General features: G+C 43.4%; 1 protein-coding gene across 8 annotated transcripts in view; it reads right to left on the bottom strand.

Annotated features, from left to right (window-relative positions):
- pde1cb (phosphodiesterase 1C, calmodulin-dependent b) overlaps positions 1-18,882 on the bottom strand; it is a 37,373-nt gene extending 18,491 nt beyond the window's left edge. For 3 of the 8 annotated variants that reach the window (XR_015862638.1, XR_015862639.1, XM_088396693.1), the window contains exons 1-4: positions 18,246-18,881; positions 11,755-11,805; positions 11,372-11,537; positions 4,532-4,558 (exon numbers count right to left, since the gene is read on the bottom strand). Coding sequence is in view for 6 of the 8 variants with exons in the window: in XM_088396693.1 (XP_088252819.1) it covers positions 4,532-4,558; positions 11,372-11,537; positions 11,755-11,805; positions 18,246-18,483 (482 nt within the window). In the remaining 2 variants the exon portion in view is untranslated. Of the gene's footprint in view, positions 1-4,531; positions 4,559-6,721; positions 11,246-11,371; positions 11,538-11,754; positions 11,806-13,786; positions 13,923-18,245 lie in introns of those variants that run through there. The other 5 variants (XM_088396698.1, XM_088396695.1, XM_088396694.1 and 2 more) reach the window with 5 other exon arrangements.
- Positions 18,883-19,280: the final 398 nt, after the last annotated feature.

Here is a 19,280-nt window from a genome sequence, read left to right as displayed (position 1 = left end):
CGCTTCATTACGCTCTTTGGAGACCACTGCAGACCTCCAATTGAATGTTTTCGTCCGATTGGTGGGAAAGTGAGCTAATCAACTGTGCTACATGGTCCCGTGTTTAGGGTCAAGGGTTAAGACACCGGGATTAGGGTTTAGGATTAAGAGGGTAGAGATTTATGAATTTATCGGTCGTGGGATTTGTTTCTGATAAACTCACACAAAAACGAAGGAATAAAGGCAGCCGAGATTTTTGACGATTATTCATGAAAATAGCTTCTAGAGTGTTCTACTAGAGTGTATTCATTCAATTCTGAAGTCACAGAAGGCAACTTATTTGAATACACAATATGAGAAGCTGCGATTTCGACGAGGACTGAGTTAACTGGAGATGAATGAGGTGAGCTGACAAATCGCTGAATGGAAACACACATGCAAGCAGATGGCTGCCGATTATCACGCACACACACAACTACACTCTTTCTGCATACTAAGCAAGAACCCCCTGCATGATATCTCAAACTGTGACAGATACTTCTTGTTATGGCACTGAAAAGAAAAAAAAATTCATTCCTGCTCCTAATTCCTCCGCCTTCGTCTACCTGCAAATTGTGGACAAACAGCCAGCGGGAAGCCACAGTGGTAAAGCAGAAGCAGGGCTTGGTGGATATAAACAACCAGATTAAGGAGACAATCTCCACCATAAATCTGCAATATTATCTGCTGTGGGCGGCAGGAAGGCGAAGCTCAGAGAGCTGGACTGACACCAGGAGCGCCCTGTGATGTTTTATTATCGCCGGCCGTAGCCTAAACTCGGAGATGAACACTTGAAAGCCTCGGAATCAATCACGGGAACGGCGGCGTGCACTTGGCTCAATAATACTTTCCGAGGCTTGCTAAAGAGTTGAAAATCATCAGCATGGAAGTAATCAGCATGGGGGGGGGGGGGGAATGCAAATACTTGGGCATACTTAGACTTGAATGTGTGATTATGGTGTACTAAATAGTGATGCTGCCATTTAATGTGCAACTGGAATCATTCATTCTAATGGTGAAGTATCGATATCACATCATTGGCTCGCACCGTACTATGATAAATACGCCACATCAAAATATTGATATTGTTGCAGTACAGTCCAAGTTGGGGTGGAAAAAAAAATATTGATATTACAACATATCACACTGTGTCAATATTGTTGCCGTCCAATGTCAGAAGTAGATTAGAATCAAATCAACAAATGAGTTCATCACTGATGGCAATACCAAAAATAAAATGAAGGGGGAATAAGGATAAAAGGAGACTAAACAGGGGGAAAAAAACTATAATTAGTAGGCGCTCTGAGATTGGTGTGAACAGGGCAATTACCCCAGTAATCATCAGGTGGTAGGAGAGAGGAGGAGATGTGGCAACAGGAGGAAGAAATAAATGGAGAAAGACAAAGGCGACAAAAGAAACAACAGCCAGGAGTCCTAATCAGTGCTGTGAGCTATGGGAAAACACATTTTCACCACAATGGAGCATTCGGGAGTCCAAAGGGGGGGAAAAAACAAAAATGTTAGTGATGTAAGACGGGGTAAAATAGGAAATCATGTGGAACCAGTGCAAGACCTTAACACATGCATTATTTATGAGGACAATTGCAGAAAGGACAACGTCAGTCATGGCTGAAATTGAGGTCTTGAGCTTCCTTAGTTGATCTTTTCATATTCAATTTTTAGAATAAATGACACATTGGCTTCTAATAGGATACAGTTTGATGGCACAGTATGACATTGCCAACTTTTCCTACTCATGCCATTCAAAACATTTTGTGGGATGCAACGTCAACTTTCATACATTGAGTTTTGCACGCTGAACTTTGCTGAGTTTGTGACTACTTCTTCCCAGTTGAAATATAAAATATCTATGTTGGAACGGATCAATGGCGTTGACATTGATTTCAATGGGAGAAAATGATTTGAAATACTGTATGAGCTTTTGAGTTCCGAGCGTGATCACGGAACAAATTAAATTCGCATGTCAAGCCATGTCACCCAGTGAGCAGAGACTGATTATTTTTTGATAAAAAAAAAAAAAAACACACACATCATATGAATTCCCTCATTATTTAACGACGTCATCGCCAAAGTAATTCATGCCAAGCAATTATTTGCTTTACGACAATCACAGCGTTTGGCCGGAGCTGCCAGCTAATCCGAACGCGAGAACAAAATCAAGACAGCGTCGCATTGGTAATGAACGCTCTCCAGTAAATAGCCCCGGTAGCGGCGGTGACTGACGAATGGCGAGGAGACACAAGAGGCATTGGCTAATAGCGTCTAATGGCTTGCTCTTGAAGGCAGCCAATGCCTGCAAGATTTTCTCCTTGATTACTGACATTAGCCAGAGTTCAATTCTCCCCAGTGAGCTGCTTTCCTGCTCCCCCATCACACTCGTCTTTGACAACGTCTTCATTTATTCATTGTGCCCTCTTGTTGCTATTTTTATGTATGCTAATCGTATGGCGAAGACTGAAATGCTCCTTGGTGGGATTTAAAAAAAAATTTCCTTGCAAGACAGATGGATTACTGTACTTCCCTCATTATTCATTAAATTGAAGTATTTTTTACAATCATGGAACACAATCATAGCTTTGCAATTTAACTTTGTCTGAACGTTATTTGACTTCATTTGTTTCGACGCCATTTGACACGGACGCAACCGCGTCGACTCAAATGTTAAAGACGAATCACACACGCTGAAACACACTCCTCCAATTCTGCCCGCTCAAACTCATAATTACAAAGATTGAGTGAAGTCGACTGAAAATGCCAGAGAGCAGAGTCTCGACCGCCTCTGGGGGGGAAAAAAAAAAAAAAAAGTCGTCACCATGTGAACAAACAGCAGCAGTGCAACGGAGGCCGAGCAGGCTGCAAGCTAACATGGCTGTCAAAACAATCCCATTGAGCCAAAAAGGCTCAATAAGATGTCAACAATGTATTACTGATATTTCAATGGTTGGAAATGACCAAAATCAGACAAAAATTGACACCCTTTGGGAGTTTCATTCTTTTTTCACTTCCACTACTACAACAAATTAAAAATGACTCACTCTCAAAGCGACGTGTTAGCATAGCAACCAGACACCATGTGATCTCGAGGCCACAACACTTTAAAATACAACAACGAATACAAGGGAATTTTTGATCTGGCGTTGGCATGACAGTGTACAATCTAAAATAGCAACCAGTAAACAGTTTGTGTTCCACCAACGGCCAACCCACATAAAAGACCCCGCACAAATCATCTCTTTCTTTCCATCACGGCAAGAACAGCTCTCTCTCCTTCTCTTTCTCCATCTGCATGAGAGGCTGTCCTGGTGTGTCAGTAATGACAATGTCGCAGTGTTCCTCTCTGACAATTAGCCCGGCCGTAATTACACGGACACATGTGGAGCTGTCAGTCACGGCGCTCCTCCACACAGGAACTCTCCCACCCGCCACCAAGCGAGAGAGCGAGACCACAGACTGTGCCGACCAGTAGCGAGTCGCTCAATTACGCTCGACTGCGTGAGCAATCCCACGGCTCCCGTTGAAAACGACAACCGAGCGGCGCCCGGCGAAGCTTTATTTGTTTGCTGCTAGCTTTATGGACTGCTCGCGATGTTCCGTTTACTAGCTTAATGCACTTTGTGCCAACGCACGCCACAGATGGCAGCCAGCAGCGAATTCAATTTGTGACGGGAGCACGAGGACGACGAAAGAGCATACGTGGCTTGGGATACGAGTTTCATCTCTTCCGTGACCATGCTTGGAAATCAAAACATTCATATTTCAAATCACCGTTTGGCACTAAAATGAATGCAAGTGTCATTAATGTGTTCCAAAAAAACATTTTACTGATCAGATCCGTGGAAATTCTAGTATTTATTATGAAGTATATTTTTTTAAATTCATCATCTGCTGCTACTTCAACACAAGAGATTAGAAAGAATTAAAACATCCTAATTTAAATCCGCCCACTTGCTCAATCTATGCAATTTGTTCTGAACAAATAATCACTTGAAAGACGTGAAAGGAAAAATGGCCGCCGACAGCATGCTCGAGATCAATAAAGACACGGCCTTTATAAATGATACTTGAATATCCATTACCTACTCGTTCCGTGGTATTAATTAATGCGCTTGTAACACGATGCATTTAAGTCAAGTTAATAAAGGGCCCAATTTCCCTCGGGCATCTCCAACAGGGGCCAAATAAATGAAAGTTTCATCTGGGCGTCGACAACGTGGCATGAGAGTTATTTGTCAAGCGTGGGTGAGGTTGTTTTGCGCCTTCACAGATAAATACACTCTCTTAATGCCTGCCCGACAAGGAGCCATCCATCACCAGAAGAATTGAAAGAAGACAAGCGGATAAGATAGAGTGCTTCAGAATTTGATCAGATGAATTGGACTCAAAGAATTGACGCCTAACCTGTGGAGAGAGCATCCATTTAGAGGAATGTCATTGATGGAGGGGAAAAATCATCCGGGCTGTGATGAGGGCATTCCAAAATTCCAAGTCTTACCTCTGCGACGTCTTCTTGTACTTGCGCCTGTCAGAGATAAACACCAAGTTACATTCGGATTGACTGAAACGTAAGGCAAATGAAAAAAAATAGCTAAGAATTACGGCAAAAACAGACTTCAAAAAGAGGTAAACGTTAAGACTACAAAAGCAATCGGGTGTGACGTTTATTGAGATTAATTTATTTATATCACAGAAATAGCATGAGTTGTCAAGTAGACAGTAAAATCAACAACAGTGCAATTACTTAGGCAGATAATTTAGGAGGACGGCATGAATAAAACATGAGCATCCGCGTACACAAACGCATACACACACATCCACTCCATCCTGCCTACTTTAATACAACACACACCTACTATCACTTAGGCTAACATTTGGCCCGAAAACAAACACCCACGCCTCCGCCGGGGTGCCTTCGGCGTACCACTAAAAGCTGAAAGGCACTTGTCATCGGCGAGTCAAGGGGGGTCCCACTTCATAACACGTAGGCTTGGATTGGAAATGCCGCTCGGCACTTAGTTTGACTTGCTCCATCCTTGAGTTGAGAAACTCCATCGATAGAAAAATTGTCTACCATCTGGCCTATGTCCAGTGAGTAAAGGACCTGTGATGTCTATGGCGCCACCTTGAGCCAAAGTCACCTATCTCTAAAGGGAGCCTTCCAAGATGAACTCTTGATAAAGCGATTAAATAATTCATTGATTTCCTTTAATCAGGGAAGGCGACAGGGAGGTCAGCCCGCGGCGGACGTGATTTATTTATGAAAATCCTTTGGAAACAATGCCAAAGTAGAAAAAGGGGGAATTTGTCAAGAAGGGGAGGGGTCGGGGTGGGGTAGTTAAACCCAACATGCTGCATAATTGACTGCAAAGCAAGGACAAGGAGTGTCGAAAGGCGATGCGCTGACCTTCTACATACGCGTGATTGGGGAAAGCCGATCTTGGCAAAAGGCCCGCAATCGAGTGGGGCATCGTTAAATAAGACTGAGCCTTTAAAGTTGAGTGGGGTTGAGAAAATTAGTGTGGGCTGTAGTTTGGGATACGTCGTTTTAAACATTGCATAAAATGTTTCAAAATCAATGATCTTAACTTGTTCTAAATTAAACTCATTCACTACCATTGACGTCTATAGTTTAAGATCAGTTTAAGATCAGGGGATGTTTGAGAATATCTTTGGTTTTTCACATGTCCTGAGTGTTGTTGTTAGTCACCTAAATGTTGAACAGAGGCTGTGATTTACCGAAGTCAAATTCCTTGTTTGGCACGCTCAAACATGGCGAATAAAAAACTCTTGAATCTTGAATCTTAAAGTTCCATTTGGAACTGGGCTGGTGGTGAATGAGTTAAAAGCAGCTGTGATCAAATTGAGCAAGTGAGGCTGTTCTGGTCTCAACTCGTCTGGACTCGAATGACGCAACGCGGCTGTCCATTGACGCCTTGTCAACATCTGTGGCAAGCTCCCTTGCTTCAAACGGTGACTAATGTGACGTCTGAGGAACGGCGTGGATCGGGCCTGACCGTCAAATGTCATATATCGGGATGGGACAGACCCTTGTGACGGCAAATTTAGGACGGTGACGAAATGGAAGCGGGCCGAGGAAACTCAATGTGGCAGGCGATGATGGTCGCTCGAGGGGAGTAGAAGAGAGAGGGAATGGGAATAAAGTACAATAAGGAACCTTTCTGATAGCGTGATAACTCTTAACATCCCCCGTTGCTGTCTGGGTCGCAATGACAAGAACTCGGAGTGCATGAAAGCTAATTGCCACTCCATCTTGAGTGTAGAGAACAACGTTGAGTTCTGGGTGCCAGGAAAGGTCAGGGAAGGTGTTGATTGCTTGCCAAACAGGCACCGGTTTGAAAATATCTCGTAAAAATCTTCTTATGTGAAATCCAAAAGAGAAACGTCCATTTGCAATTTCGTGAAACGAAGAGAGGGCTTTCAATTTGTTATGGGGATTAAGAGGTTGTCGGAGAACGTGGACGCCTCAACCTCCTTTATTGGCTCGTTGAAGTCATTCTTCGGTTCGCAAATTGTACTTTTACAAATCGCGTTTCCTAGCTTTTCCTGATCATAAATCACCCACATTACAATATTCATCCCGATTGTTATGATTTGTGAGCTCCGTCTGGTATTATCCTCACGCACACACACACTTGTTGACAAAAGCAAAAGTGGTTCTACTCACAATCCTCGGAGCCTGAGCCAAATCTTCTCAATTTGTTCCGGCTGGAGGTACTGAAGGGCCGTGCTTTCAAACTCCTCGATCTCTTTGGTGGGAGACTCCATGTCACACACTCGCAACTCAAGAGTGACAACACTCGTGCCAACGGGGAGATCAGCGGCGGCGGCGAAGAAGGAAAACTTTAATCCCTCACGTACGAGAGAGAGAGCGAGGTGGCAACGTGTGACCCAAGGTCGCTTCTTCATTCACACCGCCGCCCGAAGCTGCGATGCGCCGGCCGGCATGTTTCCATCTCACCCCCCCCTCTTGTTAATCTCTTCTGTCCCTTGTTTGATTCCACGAGAGAGTCTTAAAAGCTGAGGCAGTTGGGCGATTTGCCAACTGTTCAGGAGGCTCACTCGTCGACTCCTGCGGGGGTACGGGGGTCCTGGAGCCGTGCCATGCTCGCTTAGCAATGACGGGATGGAGACGGCAGGGTAGCGCAATCCGGGATTAACGCGCACTACTGCCGGCCGAGCTCTTCACACACACCGGGGGAGGGAGAGGAGGAACGGTGGCGGTGGAAGTGGGAGGAGTCACGGCTCATAATGACAAACCCGTGTTCTGTTTCTGGCAATGGGGGCGGGGTGGGGGGTGTGTGTGTGTGGGGGGGGGGGGGTATGGTCTTGAATGAGCAGGATTACAAAATGTTCACAGGATAACAACAACTAAAAAATGACAGAAAGATATCAAAGGGATATTTTGAATATTTGAAAGTTAATTTTTGGGAGGAAAATGCTCAAAAGGTTTCTTCATATATTTTTTGCGTGTAGGCAACCCCACAGATTAACGAAACTACAATAATCTACACAGTTGCCAGCCATGACATGATCTGACGATGTGATCACGATGCCTGTTGTCATCTGAACATGCGGATTATACATTTACCGTGTTGCATATTAAAGGCCGAACGAAGCGGGATTAAATAGCATGCGGACGGCGTTGACGGCGAATTGACCGAGATTACGCTGATCCAATGGGAGCATCTCTACATCCCACAGGGGCAGCTCACAAACACAAGCGGCATTGTGGCGAGTAATCATGTCAATCCCGCCTGCTCTTGCTGGTGACTGAGTATTAAAAACAACAAAGACGATTAATCGACAACAATCGTTTGGTCTTAAAAGGATCTTTTTCTTATTTGGGACCAGTGAGAGTATATCTTCTTCTTTTCTCTGGTGACAAATAAGATGACAAGACCATCAAGCTTCAAATTCTTTGTTGAGAATCTTGCAAGAATGACTCAGCCCGGGTTTACTCGGCGCACCCCCCCCCCCCTCCACACTATGCGGTCTTTCAATTACTTGATGCCGGGATAAAGCCCTGTCTCCACCTCAAACACGACTCTCCCTTTCATCTTCCGTGAGGGCTCTGGTGCAAGAGGTTCACCCCGGGCATTGAGAAACCCGCTGATGTTCTCTTCAAAGGCGCGCCGGCGTCTTATTTTTCGGCTCGCCGAAATGCACTCTTCATCGTGGCTTTTTTTTGCAGAACTGTGACGCTCTCTCGGGGGACCCGCGGCGGAGGGCGGGTGACTACGGGTCGGCGAGAGGGGAAGAGCGTCGACAGCAACCGCATGGCAATTTCACCTTTTTGCACACCCGGGAAATGGATCACGGGGTCGTCGGGAAGTGTAAATTTGACAACGGCTATGTCAAAAAAAAGCTTGGAAGGTCTCGAAAGGTCAGCACTCTGACTTGAGTGTGAGCTGTGAATGAAGAAGCTGGTTGCAGCATGTCAGATGATTGCTACATACTGCTATTTTGCTTCCCAAAAAAAAATCTATTCAGGAAAGCTGTTGGTTTGTCTTTAGTGAATGACGCACCACATTAGTTGTGCAAAATGCAGCAAGATTCGATATCACACAAGAGCAGACAGAGTGGAACAAAGGCAATCAGCTGAGCGCAGACCTCTGCCAAGGTCGGACAATAATGATAGCAAATATCCTTGCTGATGGAAAAAGAGAAATAGAAACAAAAGCAATTATGATTGTTTTTTGGGTTGTTGTTTTTTTTTGCACTGCAGTTCATACGGAAAATTAAAAGCCGAGGTTTACAAGGATCCACAATCATCCTGAAGGCGGTGGTAGTTAAAAATGCAAATGTGAAACACAAAATTCAGACTAATAATTTTTTTTCTTTTGCTTCAGTCTCATGAAAAAGCCTCAACAATTTAGTCGCGCTAGAATGACTCCGACGAGGGCGTAGAATGACACTGCTGGTCATTGTGATAATTCCACTCGGCTAAGCTATTGACGTCACATCACCCGAGCTCCTTAAAGCTCACGTATCGCAATCACGACATCAACGTCGACGGCCATTTGGAGGTACATAAAAAATTCAGATCTCATTAAAATTCCCAAGCAAGTCGATAAGGCTATCTAGGCATTGAAATAGAAATTGCGGGTGCCAGTAATAGTCGCACTTTGGTATCATTATCCGTCATCAAACCGAACTTGCAATCTCTGCATCACTTCCCTTCTCAGCATTGGATGAGTCCAAGGTTGCAGCATCCAGCTACTTACTATACGTTAAATTCCAAGAGACTGATCATGGACAGTTGGACTAAAAAAAAATCATTGTTAAAATGTATGTTTCAATGACGAAAAATAGCACTCAATATTTTACTATGACAAGACAGCCACATCTCAGCTCATCAGTGCAGCACTAATAGTGGTCATTCTTTGCAGAGGATAAAGAATATATGACAGAATACCACTGCATTGTTACGTTACATCAAAAAGATTCATAGCACCGCCTCGTAGATGTTATTTAATGTTAGCATTAAGCTAGCAGATGCTCTTTAATGTTAGCATTAAGCTAGCACACGCTAAGCTATTTGTTTTTTGATATTTGTTATTTTGTATTTGCACTCTTATGACATTTCACTTAGTTTTAAAAGCACTTTTGTTTGTCGTGAAATTGTCCAATAGCAGTTTTGACGTTATAAATAGCTGCTTTCCTCTGCCGCTCTGGTCTTGAGAGCAACCTGTAAATGGCATCACTCAGTAGGTGTCTTTATTGCCTCGATAATATTGAGCCAGACATAAAGCATCATCCCAACCCCGGCTCATATCTCTCTTGTAAACACTCTTCCGGGCGGCCATTTTCTGTTTCTCCAGAGTTCACTTCAGGGTCAAGGTTTTGGCAAGCGGCGGGCTGGCGGTAACTCTAACATATAAAAGTGCCAAAGATCCCTACAGATTTACACCTTCACCTGAAGTGCCTCGCTCGCTGGGACGTTGGATGCCAGAGTGGCCGAGCAAAAATAAACTTTAGTTTTACATGGCAAAAGGTGAACCATTGTCAGACAACACAAAAGCATTGGTGAAATGAAGGTCGGGTTCTCCTCAGAACATCCCATTCCGTCCTCATTGATTATTTTTGTACAGGACAGCAACATGTTCTGGAAAGGCCAGAATTGATGGGCTAGTATCAACGGGTCAACTGTTACTACTAACAAAAAAAGGCTCTACCGAAGTATATTTTGAATCCGTTCCCAAAATGTAATTTGCAGGGCTTCGAGGTCCAACATACACGGGGACAAACATATTGATTCTAGCAAAGGTTAAAAGCCTTTCTCTAGCAACATTGATGAAATATATGTATAATAAGCAAAACAATAGCAAGCATTTGGATTTCGGGGACCTCGGCACAAACTGTTGATGCAGCGTAAATGTATTAAAAGCCAAACCCAAAACGACGAGGCCTCAGGCAGGCAATTTTAACGTCACGACCGCGAGGTGACGCCGCGTTCGGTCGATGCGCAAGCACTCTCGGTCACTCCGGCTCACGCACACTCACAAACCAGCGGAGGCTCATTAGCCGCTCGGCGGGGCTTGTGATGAAAGCAGCGGTAGCCAAAGGAGGGGTCGGCAGGCCAAACCGGGGGCTAAAACAGAGGCGTCCGTTTTAATCAACGGCGTTGCTCGCCATCCAATTAACAGGCAGGAAAATCACAGCGCTGACCGCAAAAGCCATGCAGGCCTCTGAAGTCAAACGTTGGGTCATGTGAACTGGACACCAATCTCCTTCCTTGTTAAAAATGCACATTAGCAAATTTTTGCTGACTTGCCCAACTTGAAATTTTATCCAAGTTCGTTTTCTTTTTATATAGTTCAGGAGAAAGTCTCAGAAAAACTTTTTTTTCCCCCTTCAGTGAAATGAACGTTTGTATCACAGAGACATGATTATCGGCAACCAAAATTAAAAACATTTTTTAGATAACAGAAAAAAACAAATAGGATCATCTCCAATTCAAATTCAATCATCACAATGTATTTTGACCATGCGCCTGGAAAGGCCCACGTCACGCTACCTGCGGCAATTTTATCGGCGGAGCCATTGAGGTTAATTGCAATCAAACGGTTAAAAGCCATTCAATATTCCAAAAAGCGACACGGCATTATGTTAATGCACGTTTGAAGCCATTGTTACCAAGGTGGAATCAATCTCGCCCGCATCCCTCGAGGTCAGCGTCCATACGTAGCAATTAGCGCAGTGTGCAGCGAGGATTAAATGTCAAAAATGACAATCATTAACTCTAGGAGTTAAATCAATTATCATCTGAAATTGATATCAAGTGTATGCGTGGTCAGCGCTACAAAGATCCTACCTGATGGCCGTCTTCTCTGTGACATCCGCCTCGTCCGTCAGGGGGAGCTCATCTGCCAGAATCTCCTCAGGTGTCCGGAGGTCATTCTGGGGGGTCTTCTGCTCTCTGCCTTTGATGCCCATCCCTGCTGTGATGGCGTTCCATAAAGCACTTTGGGACTTGGAGCCTGCAATTATAATAAGAGATGCATTATATATGTATGTAGCTGTACACGGGGGAGCTTAGTTTTGTTTACGGAAGCTTAAGTCGCTTGAGGGGAGTGGAGTAGCGTTGTGATGCTGCCATCATGTGGGTGTGTGATGTAACAGCCAAAACGTTGCACGACATGACACCAGGAAATATTAGCTCCATCATAAAAACTCATTTACACTTCATAAACGTACGTGCAAAACTGGCCTGTGGTCGACTTGAGCTTTCTCCATCTTTGTTTGCCACTGGAAAGAAGAAAAACAAAAAGTGATAAAGCCAAGTGAGGGAACTCAGTTGAGAGCACAAAAAAAAAATAAATAAATAAATAAATAAATAAATAAACGTCAGGAAATTGACAAAGCTAAGCAATATTGCTGAAAACGGTGATATATTTAGTTTAAAGGACCTCACGGTGACGGGTTATTGAGGAAAACTAATGAGCTGAAGTTATTTTTCCAAACTGAAGCCACTCGGCAGCATCTCAGAACAGAAGCTTGTTACCATGGCGATGTGGCTCACTGGAAAATGAGCCAGCTTTGTACAGAGACACCACACACATTGAACTCCCAGGTTTATTACAACATATTTCCTGGCGATTTGTGTATTTTGGAACCCGAGTATTGATGTTAGGGGCAGCGAGGTGGTTTTTTTTTTGGTCATGATTTTAGAAATGAAAACAGCCTGAGAGAAGCGAAAAATTGCGAAATATAGGTATTGTTTAGAGGTAAAATGTGAGTGAGGGGGGCAATATTTGGAGAGGGCAAGGAGTTAACAACTAGCTGGTAGACTATACAGAATTTATGGATTACGACTTTATTTTTTTTAATTGTTTGAAAATTTTGAAAATCAGTTTAAGACCTTGTAAAGTCATTCAGAGATTTGATAATTGCTGAAAACACAGAATTATGTTGTAGAGAATTGTGGAACGATTCAGTGTTTTATCACGTTTCAATTTTGCATTCATGAAGCCTGGCACGAGTCACTCATCACCAACTAGCTAGCTATGCCTACACTCCCAAAGTTTTATCCTCTAATGTGTCACCTGAACGCACTTGTTACATTCATTCGTAAAAGATTAAATTGACTCAAAATATGGTCTAAAAAAAGCAACAAAAAAAATAGTTTCTCCTTAAACTGACTGTGAAGTTCAAATATGTTTACACGGCAGTGCATCAATACCGACATTGCGGCACTAATAAGCACAGCTCACCACAAAGCACTACAGATGGGAGTCCAAACATCAGCTGCGGGTCTCCACGTTAATAGAGCGCCCGACGTGAGGGGCGACGAGGGAGCGGTGCTTCACAGTCACGCTTCAGAGGAGGTGATTGGCGAAACGCGCCCACCGAGAACCCAGGCCCGGCCGAGCCATTGATTGTGATTCTTTGGAGTTGCCATGGCAACTGTCCATGCTTGCCGAGAGCGCCGGCATTGTAATATAGGCCGCATGTGACAAGAGTGGATTTGGAGCTCTACTACCATATCAACAGAAAGACAATTTAGATGAGATCATAAACACTCTGAGTAGTCACTCCTGAGTGGAATTTATTTGACAACACGGTACATCGACCTCCAAGAGTTGTACTACTTTCTTATTAGTCTTTGTTTCATGCTTTGGCTGTGCAGCTTCCAGTCCTCATTTTGTTTTGTCCAATCAGATTTCAGCTTCTATGTGTTGTCATGTATTTGTCATTTTCCCAAAGTCTTCAGAATATTGTGACTAGTGGCCTCGTGACATTGGCATTTTTCCATCCTCTGATTGGTTCAGATGTGCTTCGCCTTCTGATTGGTTGATCTTAAGATGCACACCAAATACCCATGATTATTTTTTGACATCAAGGATGATCCCAAATGTGACTGTATATATACAAAGTGTGGGAGTGAAATTTCCCAACTAAGGATCCTTCGCAGCTCCAGTTGTCCGGCCGCAACTCTTGCCTCACTGAACGAAAAGGAAAAGTCGTAGTTTGACAAACGTATGCCAAAACAGCTTTTGAACTGATGCCGGATTTGTTTTTATATTTTTTTTGCCTCCCCCCCCCTTTAAGCACATAAGTTCATCCACACTCGGGTTGTCAGGACAATAGCCTGAATCCCAGGTGACGTCAGCTCGCTTGTTTCCATGGAGGGCTCGCAGAGCAGCAGCAAGCATCAACTTCAGCCGAGTGGACTAATGCGCCGAGTTGAGCGGCCGGTCTCGAATGTGACACGCACACTAAGTCTTACCTATGGTGATGTTGAAGCCGTCAATGCTGAAAGTGGCGCTCCGACCCTTTCGGAAGCGATGCTTCTTGGAGTTTGCCTCCATAACCTCAAGAAGCTCAGCGCCTTTCGTCTGCTCTTTTATTTCACAGTTCATTAACTGTCAAAATAAAAAAATAAAAAAAACACAGTCGGCGCACTCCACTTGGTGATCAGTGCTGGCGGAGAACTCTCACACTGGTCACCTTTTCAGGCACAGACCTCCTTCCTCTCCATCGCCACCACCCCCCCTGACTTTATTTTCTCCCTCTCGCTTGACGTTTCCTCACAGCTCCACAAGCTCATTTCAACTTGTGGCTCTTGACTATCTCTTTCTCTCTCGCGCTCTCTCTCTCTCTCTCTCTCTCTCACTCCGTCCCCTAAGCGGTATGGTAGGTGTATAGTGGGCGGTCGGGAGATCTCTGGAGATCTTTAAAAGCACATGAGTCCTCCTACTAGGAAGAATTTTCAATAAAATCCTGCTTAAATCTATTCCAGTTTTGCTTGCTAAAAAAAATGCCCCCTCCCCTGAAAAAAAAAAAAAAAAAAAAAAAGATTTTATCAAGACATGTGTAGCATCACGGCTAACTGAACAGGAGTGACAGATGTGTTGAGTCCCGACGAGTCCCTGAATCAACACCACTGCTTTTTCATTTTCTCTTATTTACCCAAGCACAAGCCCATTATGAGCGCACACACAAAAAGCTCCGAGTACGCAGTGCTGCCGCTTCAATGGTTACACATTATTTGTAAGAGTACACAAAAAATCCAACCACATCCAAAATGATCATGCTGTCTTTATGAACACCATGACATTTAGCTTTAGGATTTTTTCCCCTCTTTCATTTCCCCGCCCAATCCGATTCCTCTTTGCACTTTCCCTTTCAGTTGAGGCGCTAATAGCGCCACGTGATATATCTTTAATGTCATTCCACTTTTTAGGGATCCATGTTTCGTAATTTAGCCTGAACCACATTATTGTCTTCAACCTAGGACTTGGATTATATGGTGGTCCCTTGAATAGACACTGGTGCGTCATCCACTTGAGATAAACACCTCCCTAAAAATAGACAATTATCAAGAAACATAGTAGGTAATTATCTCGGTTCGTAGTAGCTAATGTTCACAAGAGTGACCTAACAAAGACAGCTCTCACTCTGCCAGGAAAGTCAATCAATTCATTCCAATTAAAACAGAGTACTAGGCCACAACAATTTCCAGAAAATTGTTACGGGTGGTTCTCAGGAAGTATGGCCCAATGTGATGCGAGCACCCAAAGATGAACTTTTACAAAACCCGATTAAAAAAAAAAACACATTCTTTAAATCAAAGCTTCTGGCAGTGTGGATGTTTTCATTCAATACATTTGGCGTTACGCAATCCATTTTAGAAGTTGCCGAGGACATTGCATAACACACTCAACGAAGCCATTGTGTGCCAGCGCCCCGACCCCCACCCCCAGTCACTCTTTAGTCAACTGCAATATGTGTTTTAACTCTCAACTGTGAAAATGCAGACTTGTACAGTACACTTAACGAACTGAAATGACAGTTCATGAAAAAAAATTCTTCAATGTGATTACGCTCAATTGGAAGGAGACAGGATCAACATGGGAAGGCTGGGTATTACGCAAGATTTAAATTAATTGCGTGTTTTGACAATTACAAGGGCGCAGATTCTCTTTCTTCTAAAGACAATAAAGATTGTTTTTTTTCCTCCTTCAAAATGGAGTCTTTAATTGCTTCTATATTGCTTTGAGAGTGTTTGTCCACCCATCAAGCGTGAAACTACACAACCAACTATTAGATCCACTACAGTGTGTAATTCTCCGGCTTGGTGAGGAAATACTTTCGCGATGCTTTTGTTGACTATTTTGCCCACTTACTATTTCATTTGCGCTGTGGGCTCCTCCTCCCACAAGTTCAAAGCGCCACATGACTGTCGAAAAATTCGTAAACCGTCATAATGGCACATCGCTATACGATATGTCAACAACAATCGACGATCAAAGCGCAAAAACAAGCTCGTTAGAGGTTTCCGGAGAACTGTGGAATGACACGGGCCTTTTCACTCCGCTGTCACCCCAGTGACAAAGTCTCGTAATTAAGACACCCAGAGACCGGGCACCTTTGTTTTCTCCTGCTAAATGCTCATTAGAGGCACCTTTAAAAAGGTAATGTGGGGAACCTGAGGGAACTGGCTGACAAGGTGCCGCGTGTGACGCCAGCTGCATCAACATCCTGACGGAAACATGGCCAAACAAATGTCAAGGGTGGCTAATGACTTTTTTTTTTTTTGGGGGGGGGGGGGTGTAGGGGACAAGCATGGCTGCAGTTCTAAATGAGCATTTGGCAGTGTTGGGTCAACTGAAGCAAAAAATAAGAACCCGCGGCGTCACATATTTCCCTCCCGACGGACTTACATGTAAATCCGTCACGTTTGATTGACGCCAAAACTGGCTAGCTAATGAGCAGCTGCCTTCAACCACTAACTAGACATTGAATATTTTTAAAATCAACAATAGTAACACTTCTTATTCGTAATGTATGAGACTGCAACTATTACTAACTTTTTATTTTAACAAACAGGAATTGGGAATTCTATAAAAAGTCAACTTGTTGGTCTTGTAGATCATTGACATTAAAACACCGCAGGGATTGTCTGACAGAGTCAGGTAGGAGACGCCCGAGCATCATCACCGGCCTAGGGGGAAGTTCAACTGAAAGTCGAAGGGAGTCTACGGTCTGACACGGTCATGGAAACGACACCACGGAGATGATATTTTTGGAGTCATCCGGGGAAGGGCCTTCCCTTTGGGGGAGTAAAGGCGTTTGAAGCGCCAGTGGGTTGTAAACAGGAAGTAGAATGCAGCAGCCAATCATCTTGGAGCTGGGTGTGTCCTTCCAATAGTGGGATTCAAACACCTCAACTCCTCTCTTGGCTCATCAGTACGGCATTAATTATTTATTCTACACATCAAAAAAGGGATATTCGAATGTGATTAATTATATTGTCAATGTACACGTGATTTGGTTTTAGGCCATCACTTAAATGGTGAAACTAAATACTAATTAGCATTATGTTAGACTTCAGAAAGGCTAAGCTTTGGCTGTTTTAAATGCAAAAAGTGTTATTTCTCTAAACTTCAACTGCCTATAGTTTAATTGTTTACGATTTGTGCTTCAATTGTTAGGTGCCGCCATAACAATGCAAGATCTTCCCAAACTAAATTTCAACTTACCGTTTTGATTTTTAAGGCTATTAAAGTTAGCACAACAGTCCATCTTTAACTTTACAAGCATACGAGTGGCCGCGGTCCTGTTTAGTCCCGTCTCAAGGACACCTGTGGTGAGCACTAGTGGAGATATGCTGAAAGGTTGGCCTTCAAAGCCGTATGGTGTTCATTCGGTGAATGGCTACTTTCAAGGAGAATATGCAAAACCCTCCCTCTGATGTGACCACTTGCTCTTATCTACAGATGCAAGCACGCAACCAGCTAGCCGCAGGAAATAACACAACAGACTGTATTCGGTAGGAACTGGATGCCCTTGCAAAATTCTTAAAAAAAAAAAAAATTTAATCTTTTTTTTAGTTGTTGTTGTATTTGCCAAGTGACAGTTGGAGTGCAAAGGACCTGAGCCCTTGGGTTTGTCTCCTCTGAGGCACCTTTTCCTGTTTCCATGATACCAGTTTTGGCACTGTAATTGTGATGCTTTAACTCGAAGATGAACCTCTTGCGTGACCTTCAGCTGATGAGTATACAACAAAAACACAAGTGCTGCTTCATACTTGAGCATTTTTTTCTACCTCTGAAGAGAGAGAAAATGTCAACCCTTTTAAATCACTTATGTTGTCTCTCCAAACAAAAAGACGATGATGACATTAAAAAATAAAAAACAGTCATTGGGCCCATGCATCGAGCAAGCTACTTGGGTAACATTTGCGCCACATGTGATCACATGAGATTTCAAAATCAATGGAAGAACAGAATCTTAATGTGTGCCAAACTATCCGAGAACACCACACACATTAAAACTGAAAGTGTTGAATCCCTAATTTTCTATCATTAAGTGTGGTGTTCGGTCACAGATTTACAAAAATATTTTATGATTTGAAAAATCCTCATCATAAGCTTGGTCACAGAACAAATTCAACGTATATCTTTAGGCACCACTGGACAATTAACATTTTTCATTGATTATATTACTTAGCCAATTAATTTATTCAAAATAAAACGTTAAAAATAAAACGAACAATTGGACTTCTAAATGTCACATTTAATGAAATAGTCGGTTAATTAATTACGGGTCACTTAATTATAGCTTATATAAATATTAGGGCGATAATTAATTATGTTATATGGTTTGTACTTGAAGAAAGTTTGTTCAAGAACGACGAGGCAAACTTTTGAAGGCAACAGGTTAGCTTCGGTCCAAGTACTCACCGCACAGTTTGTTCAGTTGAAATTCGGTTGCCTTCTTGGCTCCGTTGGAGTCCTCCCGGTTCAAGATGAGCAACTGCCGGGAAGGCTGTCGAGCGACTTGGCTGGGCGGCTTGTGACTCTTCTTCCGAGGCGACTCGGGCGCCGAGTGGCTCCTCTCCGGGTCGTGACTCTCCGGTTCCGAGCCCACTTTGACCAGCGCGTGGCGTGTCCTCGTCAGGGCGGAAGTCACAGAGCCCATCGTGAGGAGGGCGGAGGGAGTGAGCGAGGGATGCCCACTTTTTAACTCAAATATTCGGGGTCCAGGTCCTCACCTGAAATTTGATTTCAACTCGCCAAATCGTGAAATTTAGCCTCTTATGGAGACGAAGCGTGATTTCAATCAAGGCACAACAGAGTTCAGTCGGGTCATGTCAGCGGCGTCTCCCTCGGTGTGCCTTTCCGCCTCAGACGCGTCACTCGAGGAGAAAGTTGCCCCGTCAACGAACCCCGCTCTCGAGAGGGAAAGCCGCTCCGGAAGCGAACCATTTTCATCGAGCGCGAAGCGTTATTATTTACATAAATATGAAACACAACTTAATTTGCGCACAGGTGTGAGGGGGTTTGAGATAAGTGACGTTTATCGATTAACCCAAGTGTTGTTTTCGGTTGATATCGCGAGATTTGGTTTGTCTAAATTGGAACATTCGTAGTCACGTGGCGTACACAGGGGTTAATAGAAGCAAAATATTTTGATTAATTAGGACAAAAACGCATAATATAAATTATGGTTTAAAAAATATAGCTCCAAAAAGGGTTCAAATCTCGTGACTACCGATGGTAAATGTTAGCATGTCAATTGGGTTAAATCCCATTAAATTATATCCATATTGAATGTTCATCAGTGTTTTCTTTTACAATTTATTTATTTATTTATTTATTTATTTATTTATTGGGCATTTCCACTCATTTCAATGGGCAAAGATAATGTGAAATGCCAGTGTTTTTTGTGGTACAAGCTCGCGGGGTCACGAAAAAAGTGCATTCTTCTTTTAATCT

Source organism: Syngnathus floridae, chromosome 14, assembly GCF_059516105.1.
Source record: "Syngnathus floridae isolate MCC-2025c chromosome 14, RoL_Sflo_1.0, whole genome shotgun sequence".
Lineage (NCBI taxonomy): Eukaryota > Metazoa > Chordata > Actinopteri > Syngnathiformes > Syngnathidae > Syngnathus > Syngnathus floridae.
The sequence above is the reverse complement of the archived record's forward strand: the minus strand, read 5'-3'. Positions and strand labels throughout refer to the sequence as shown.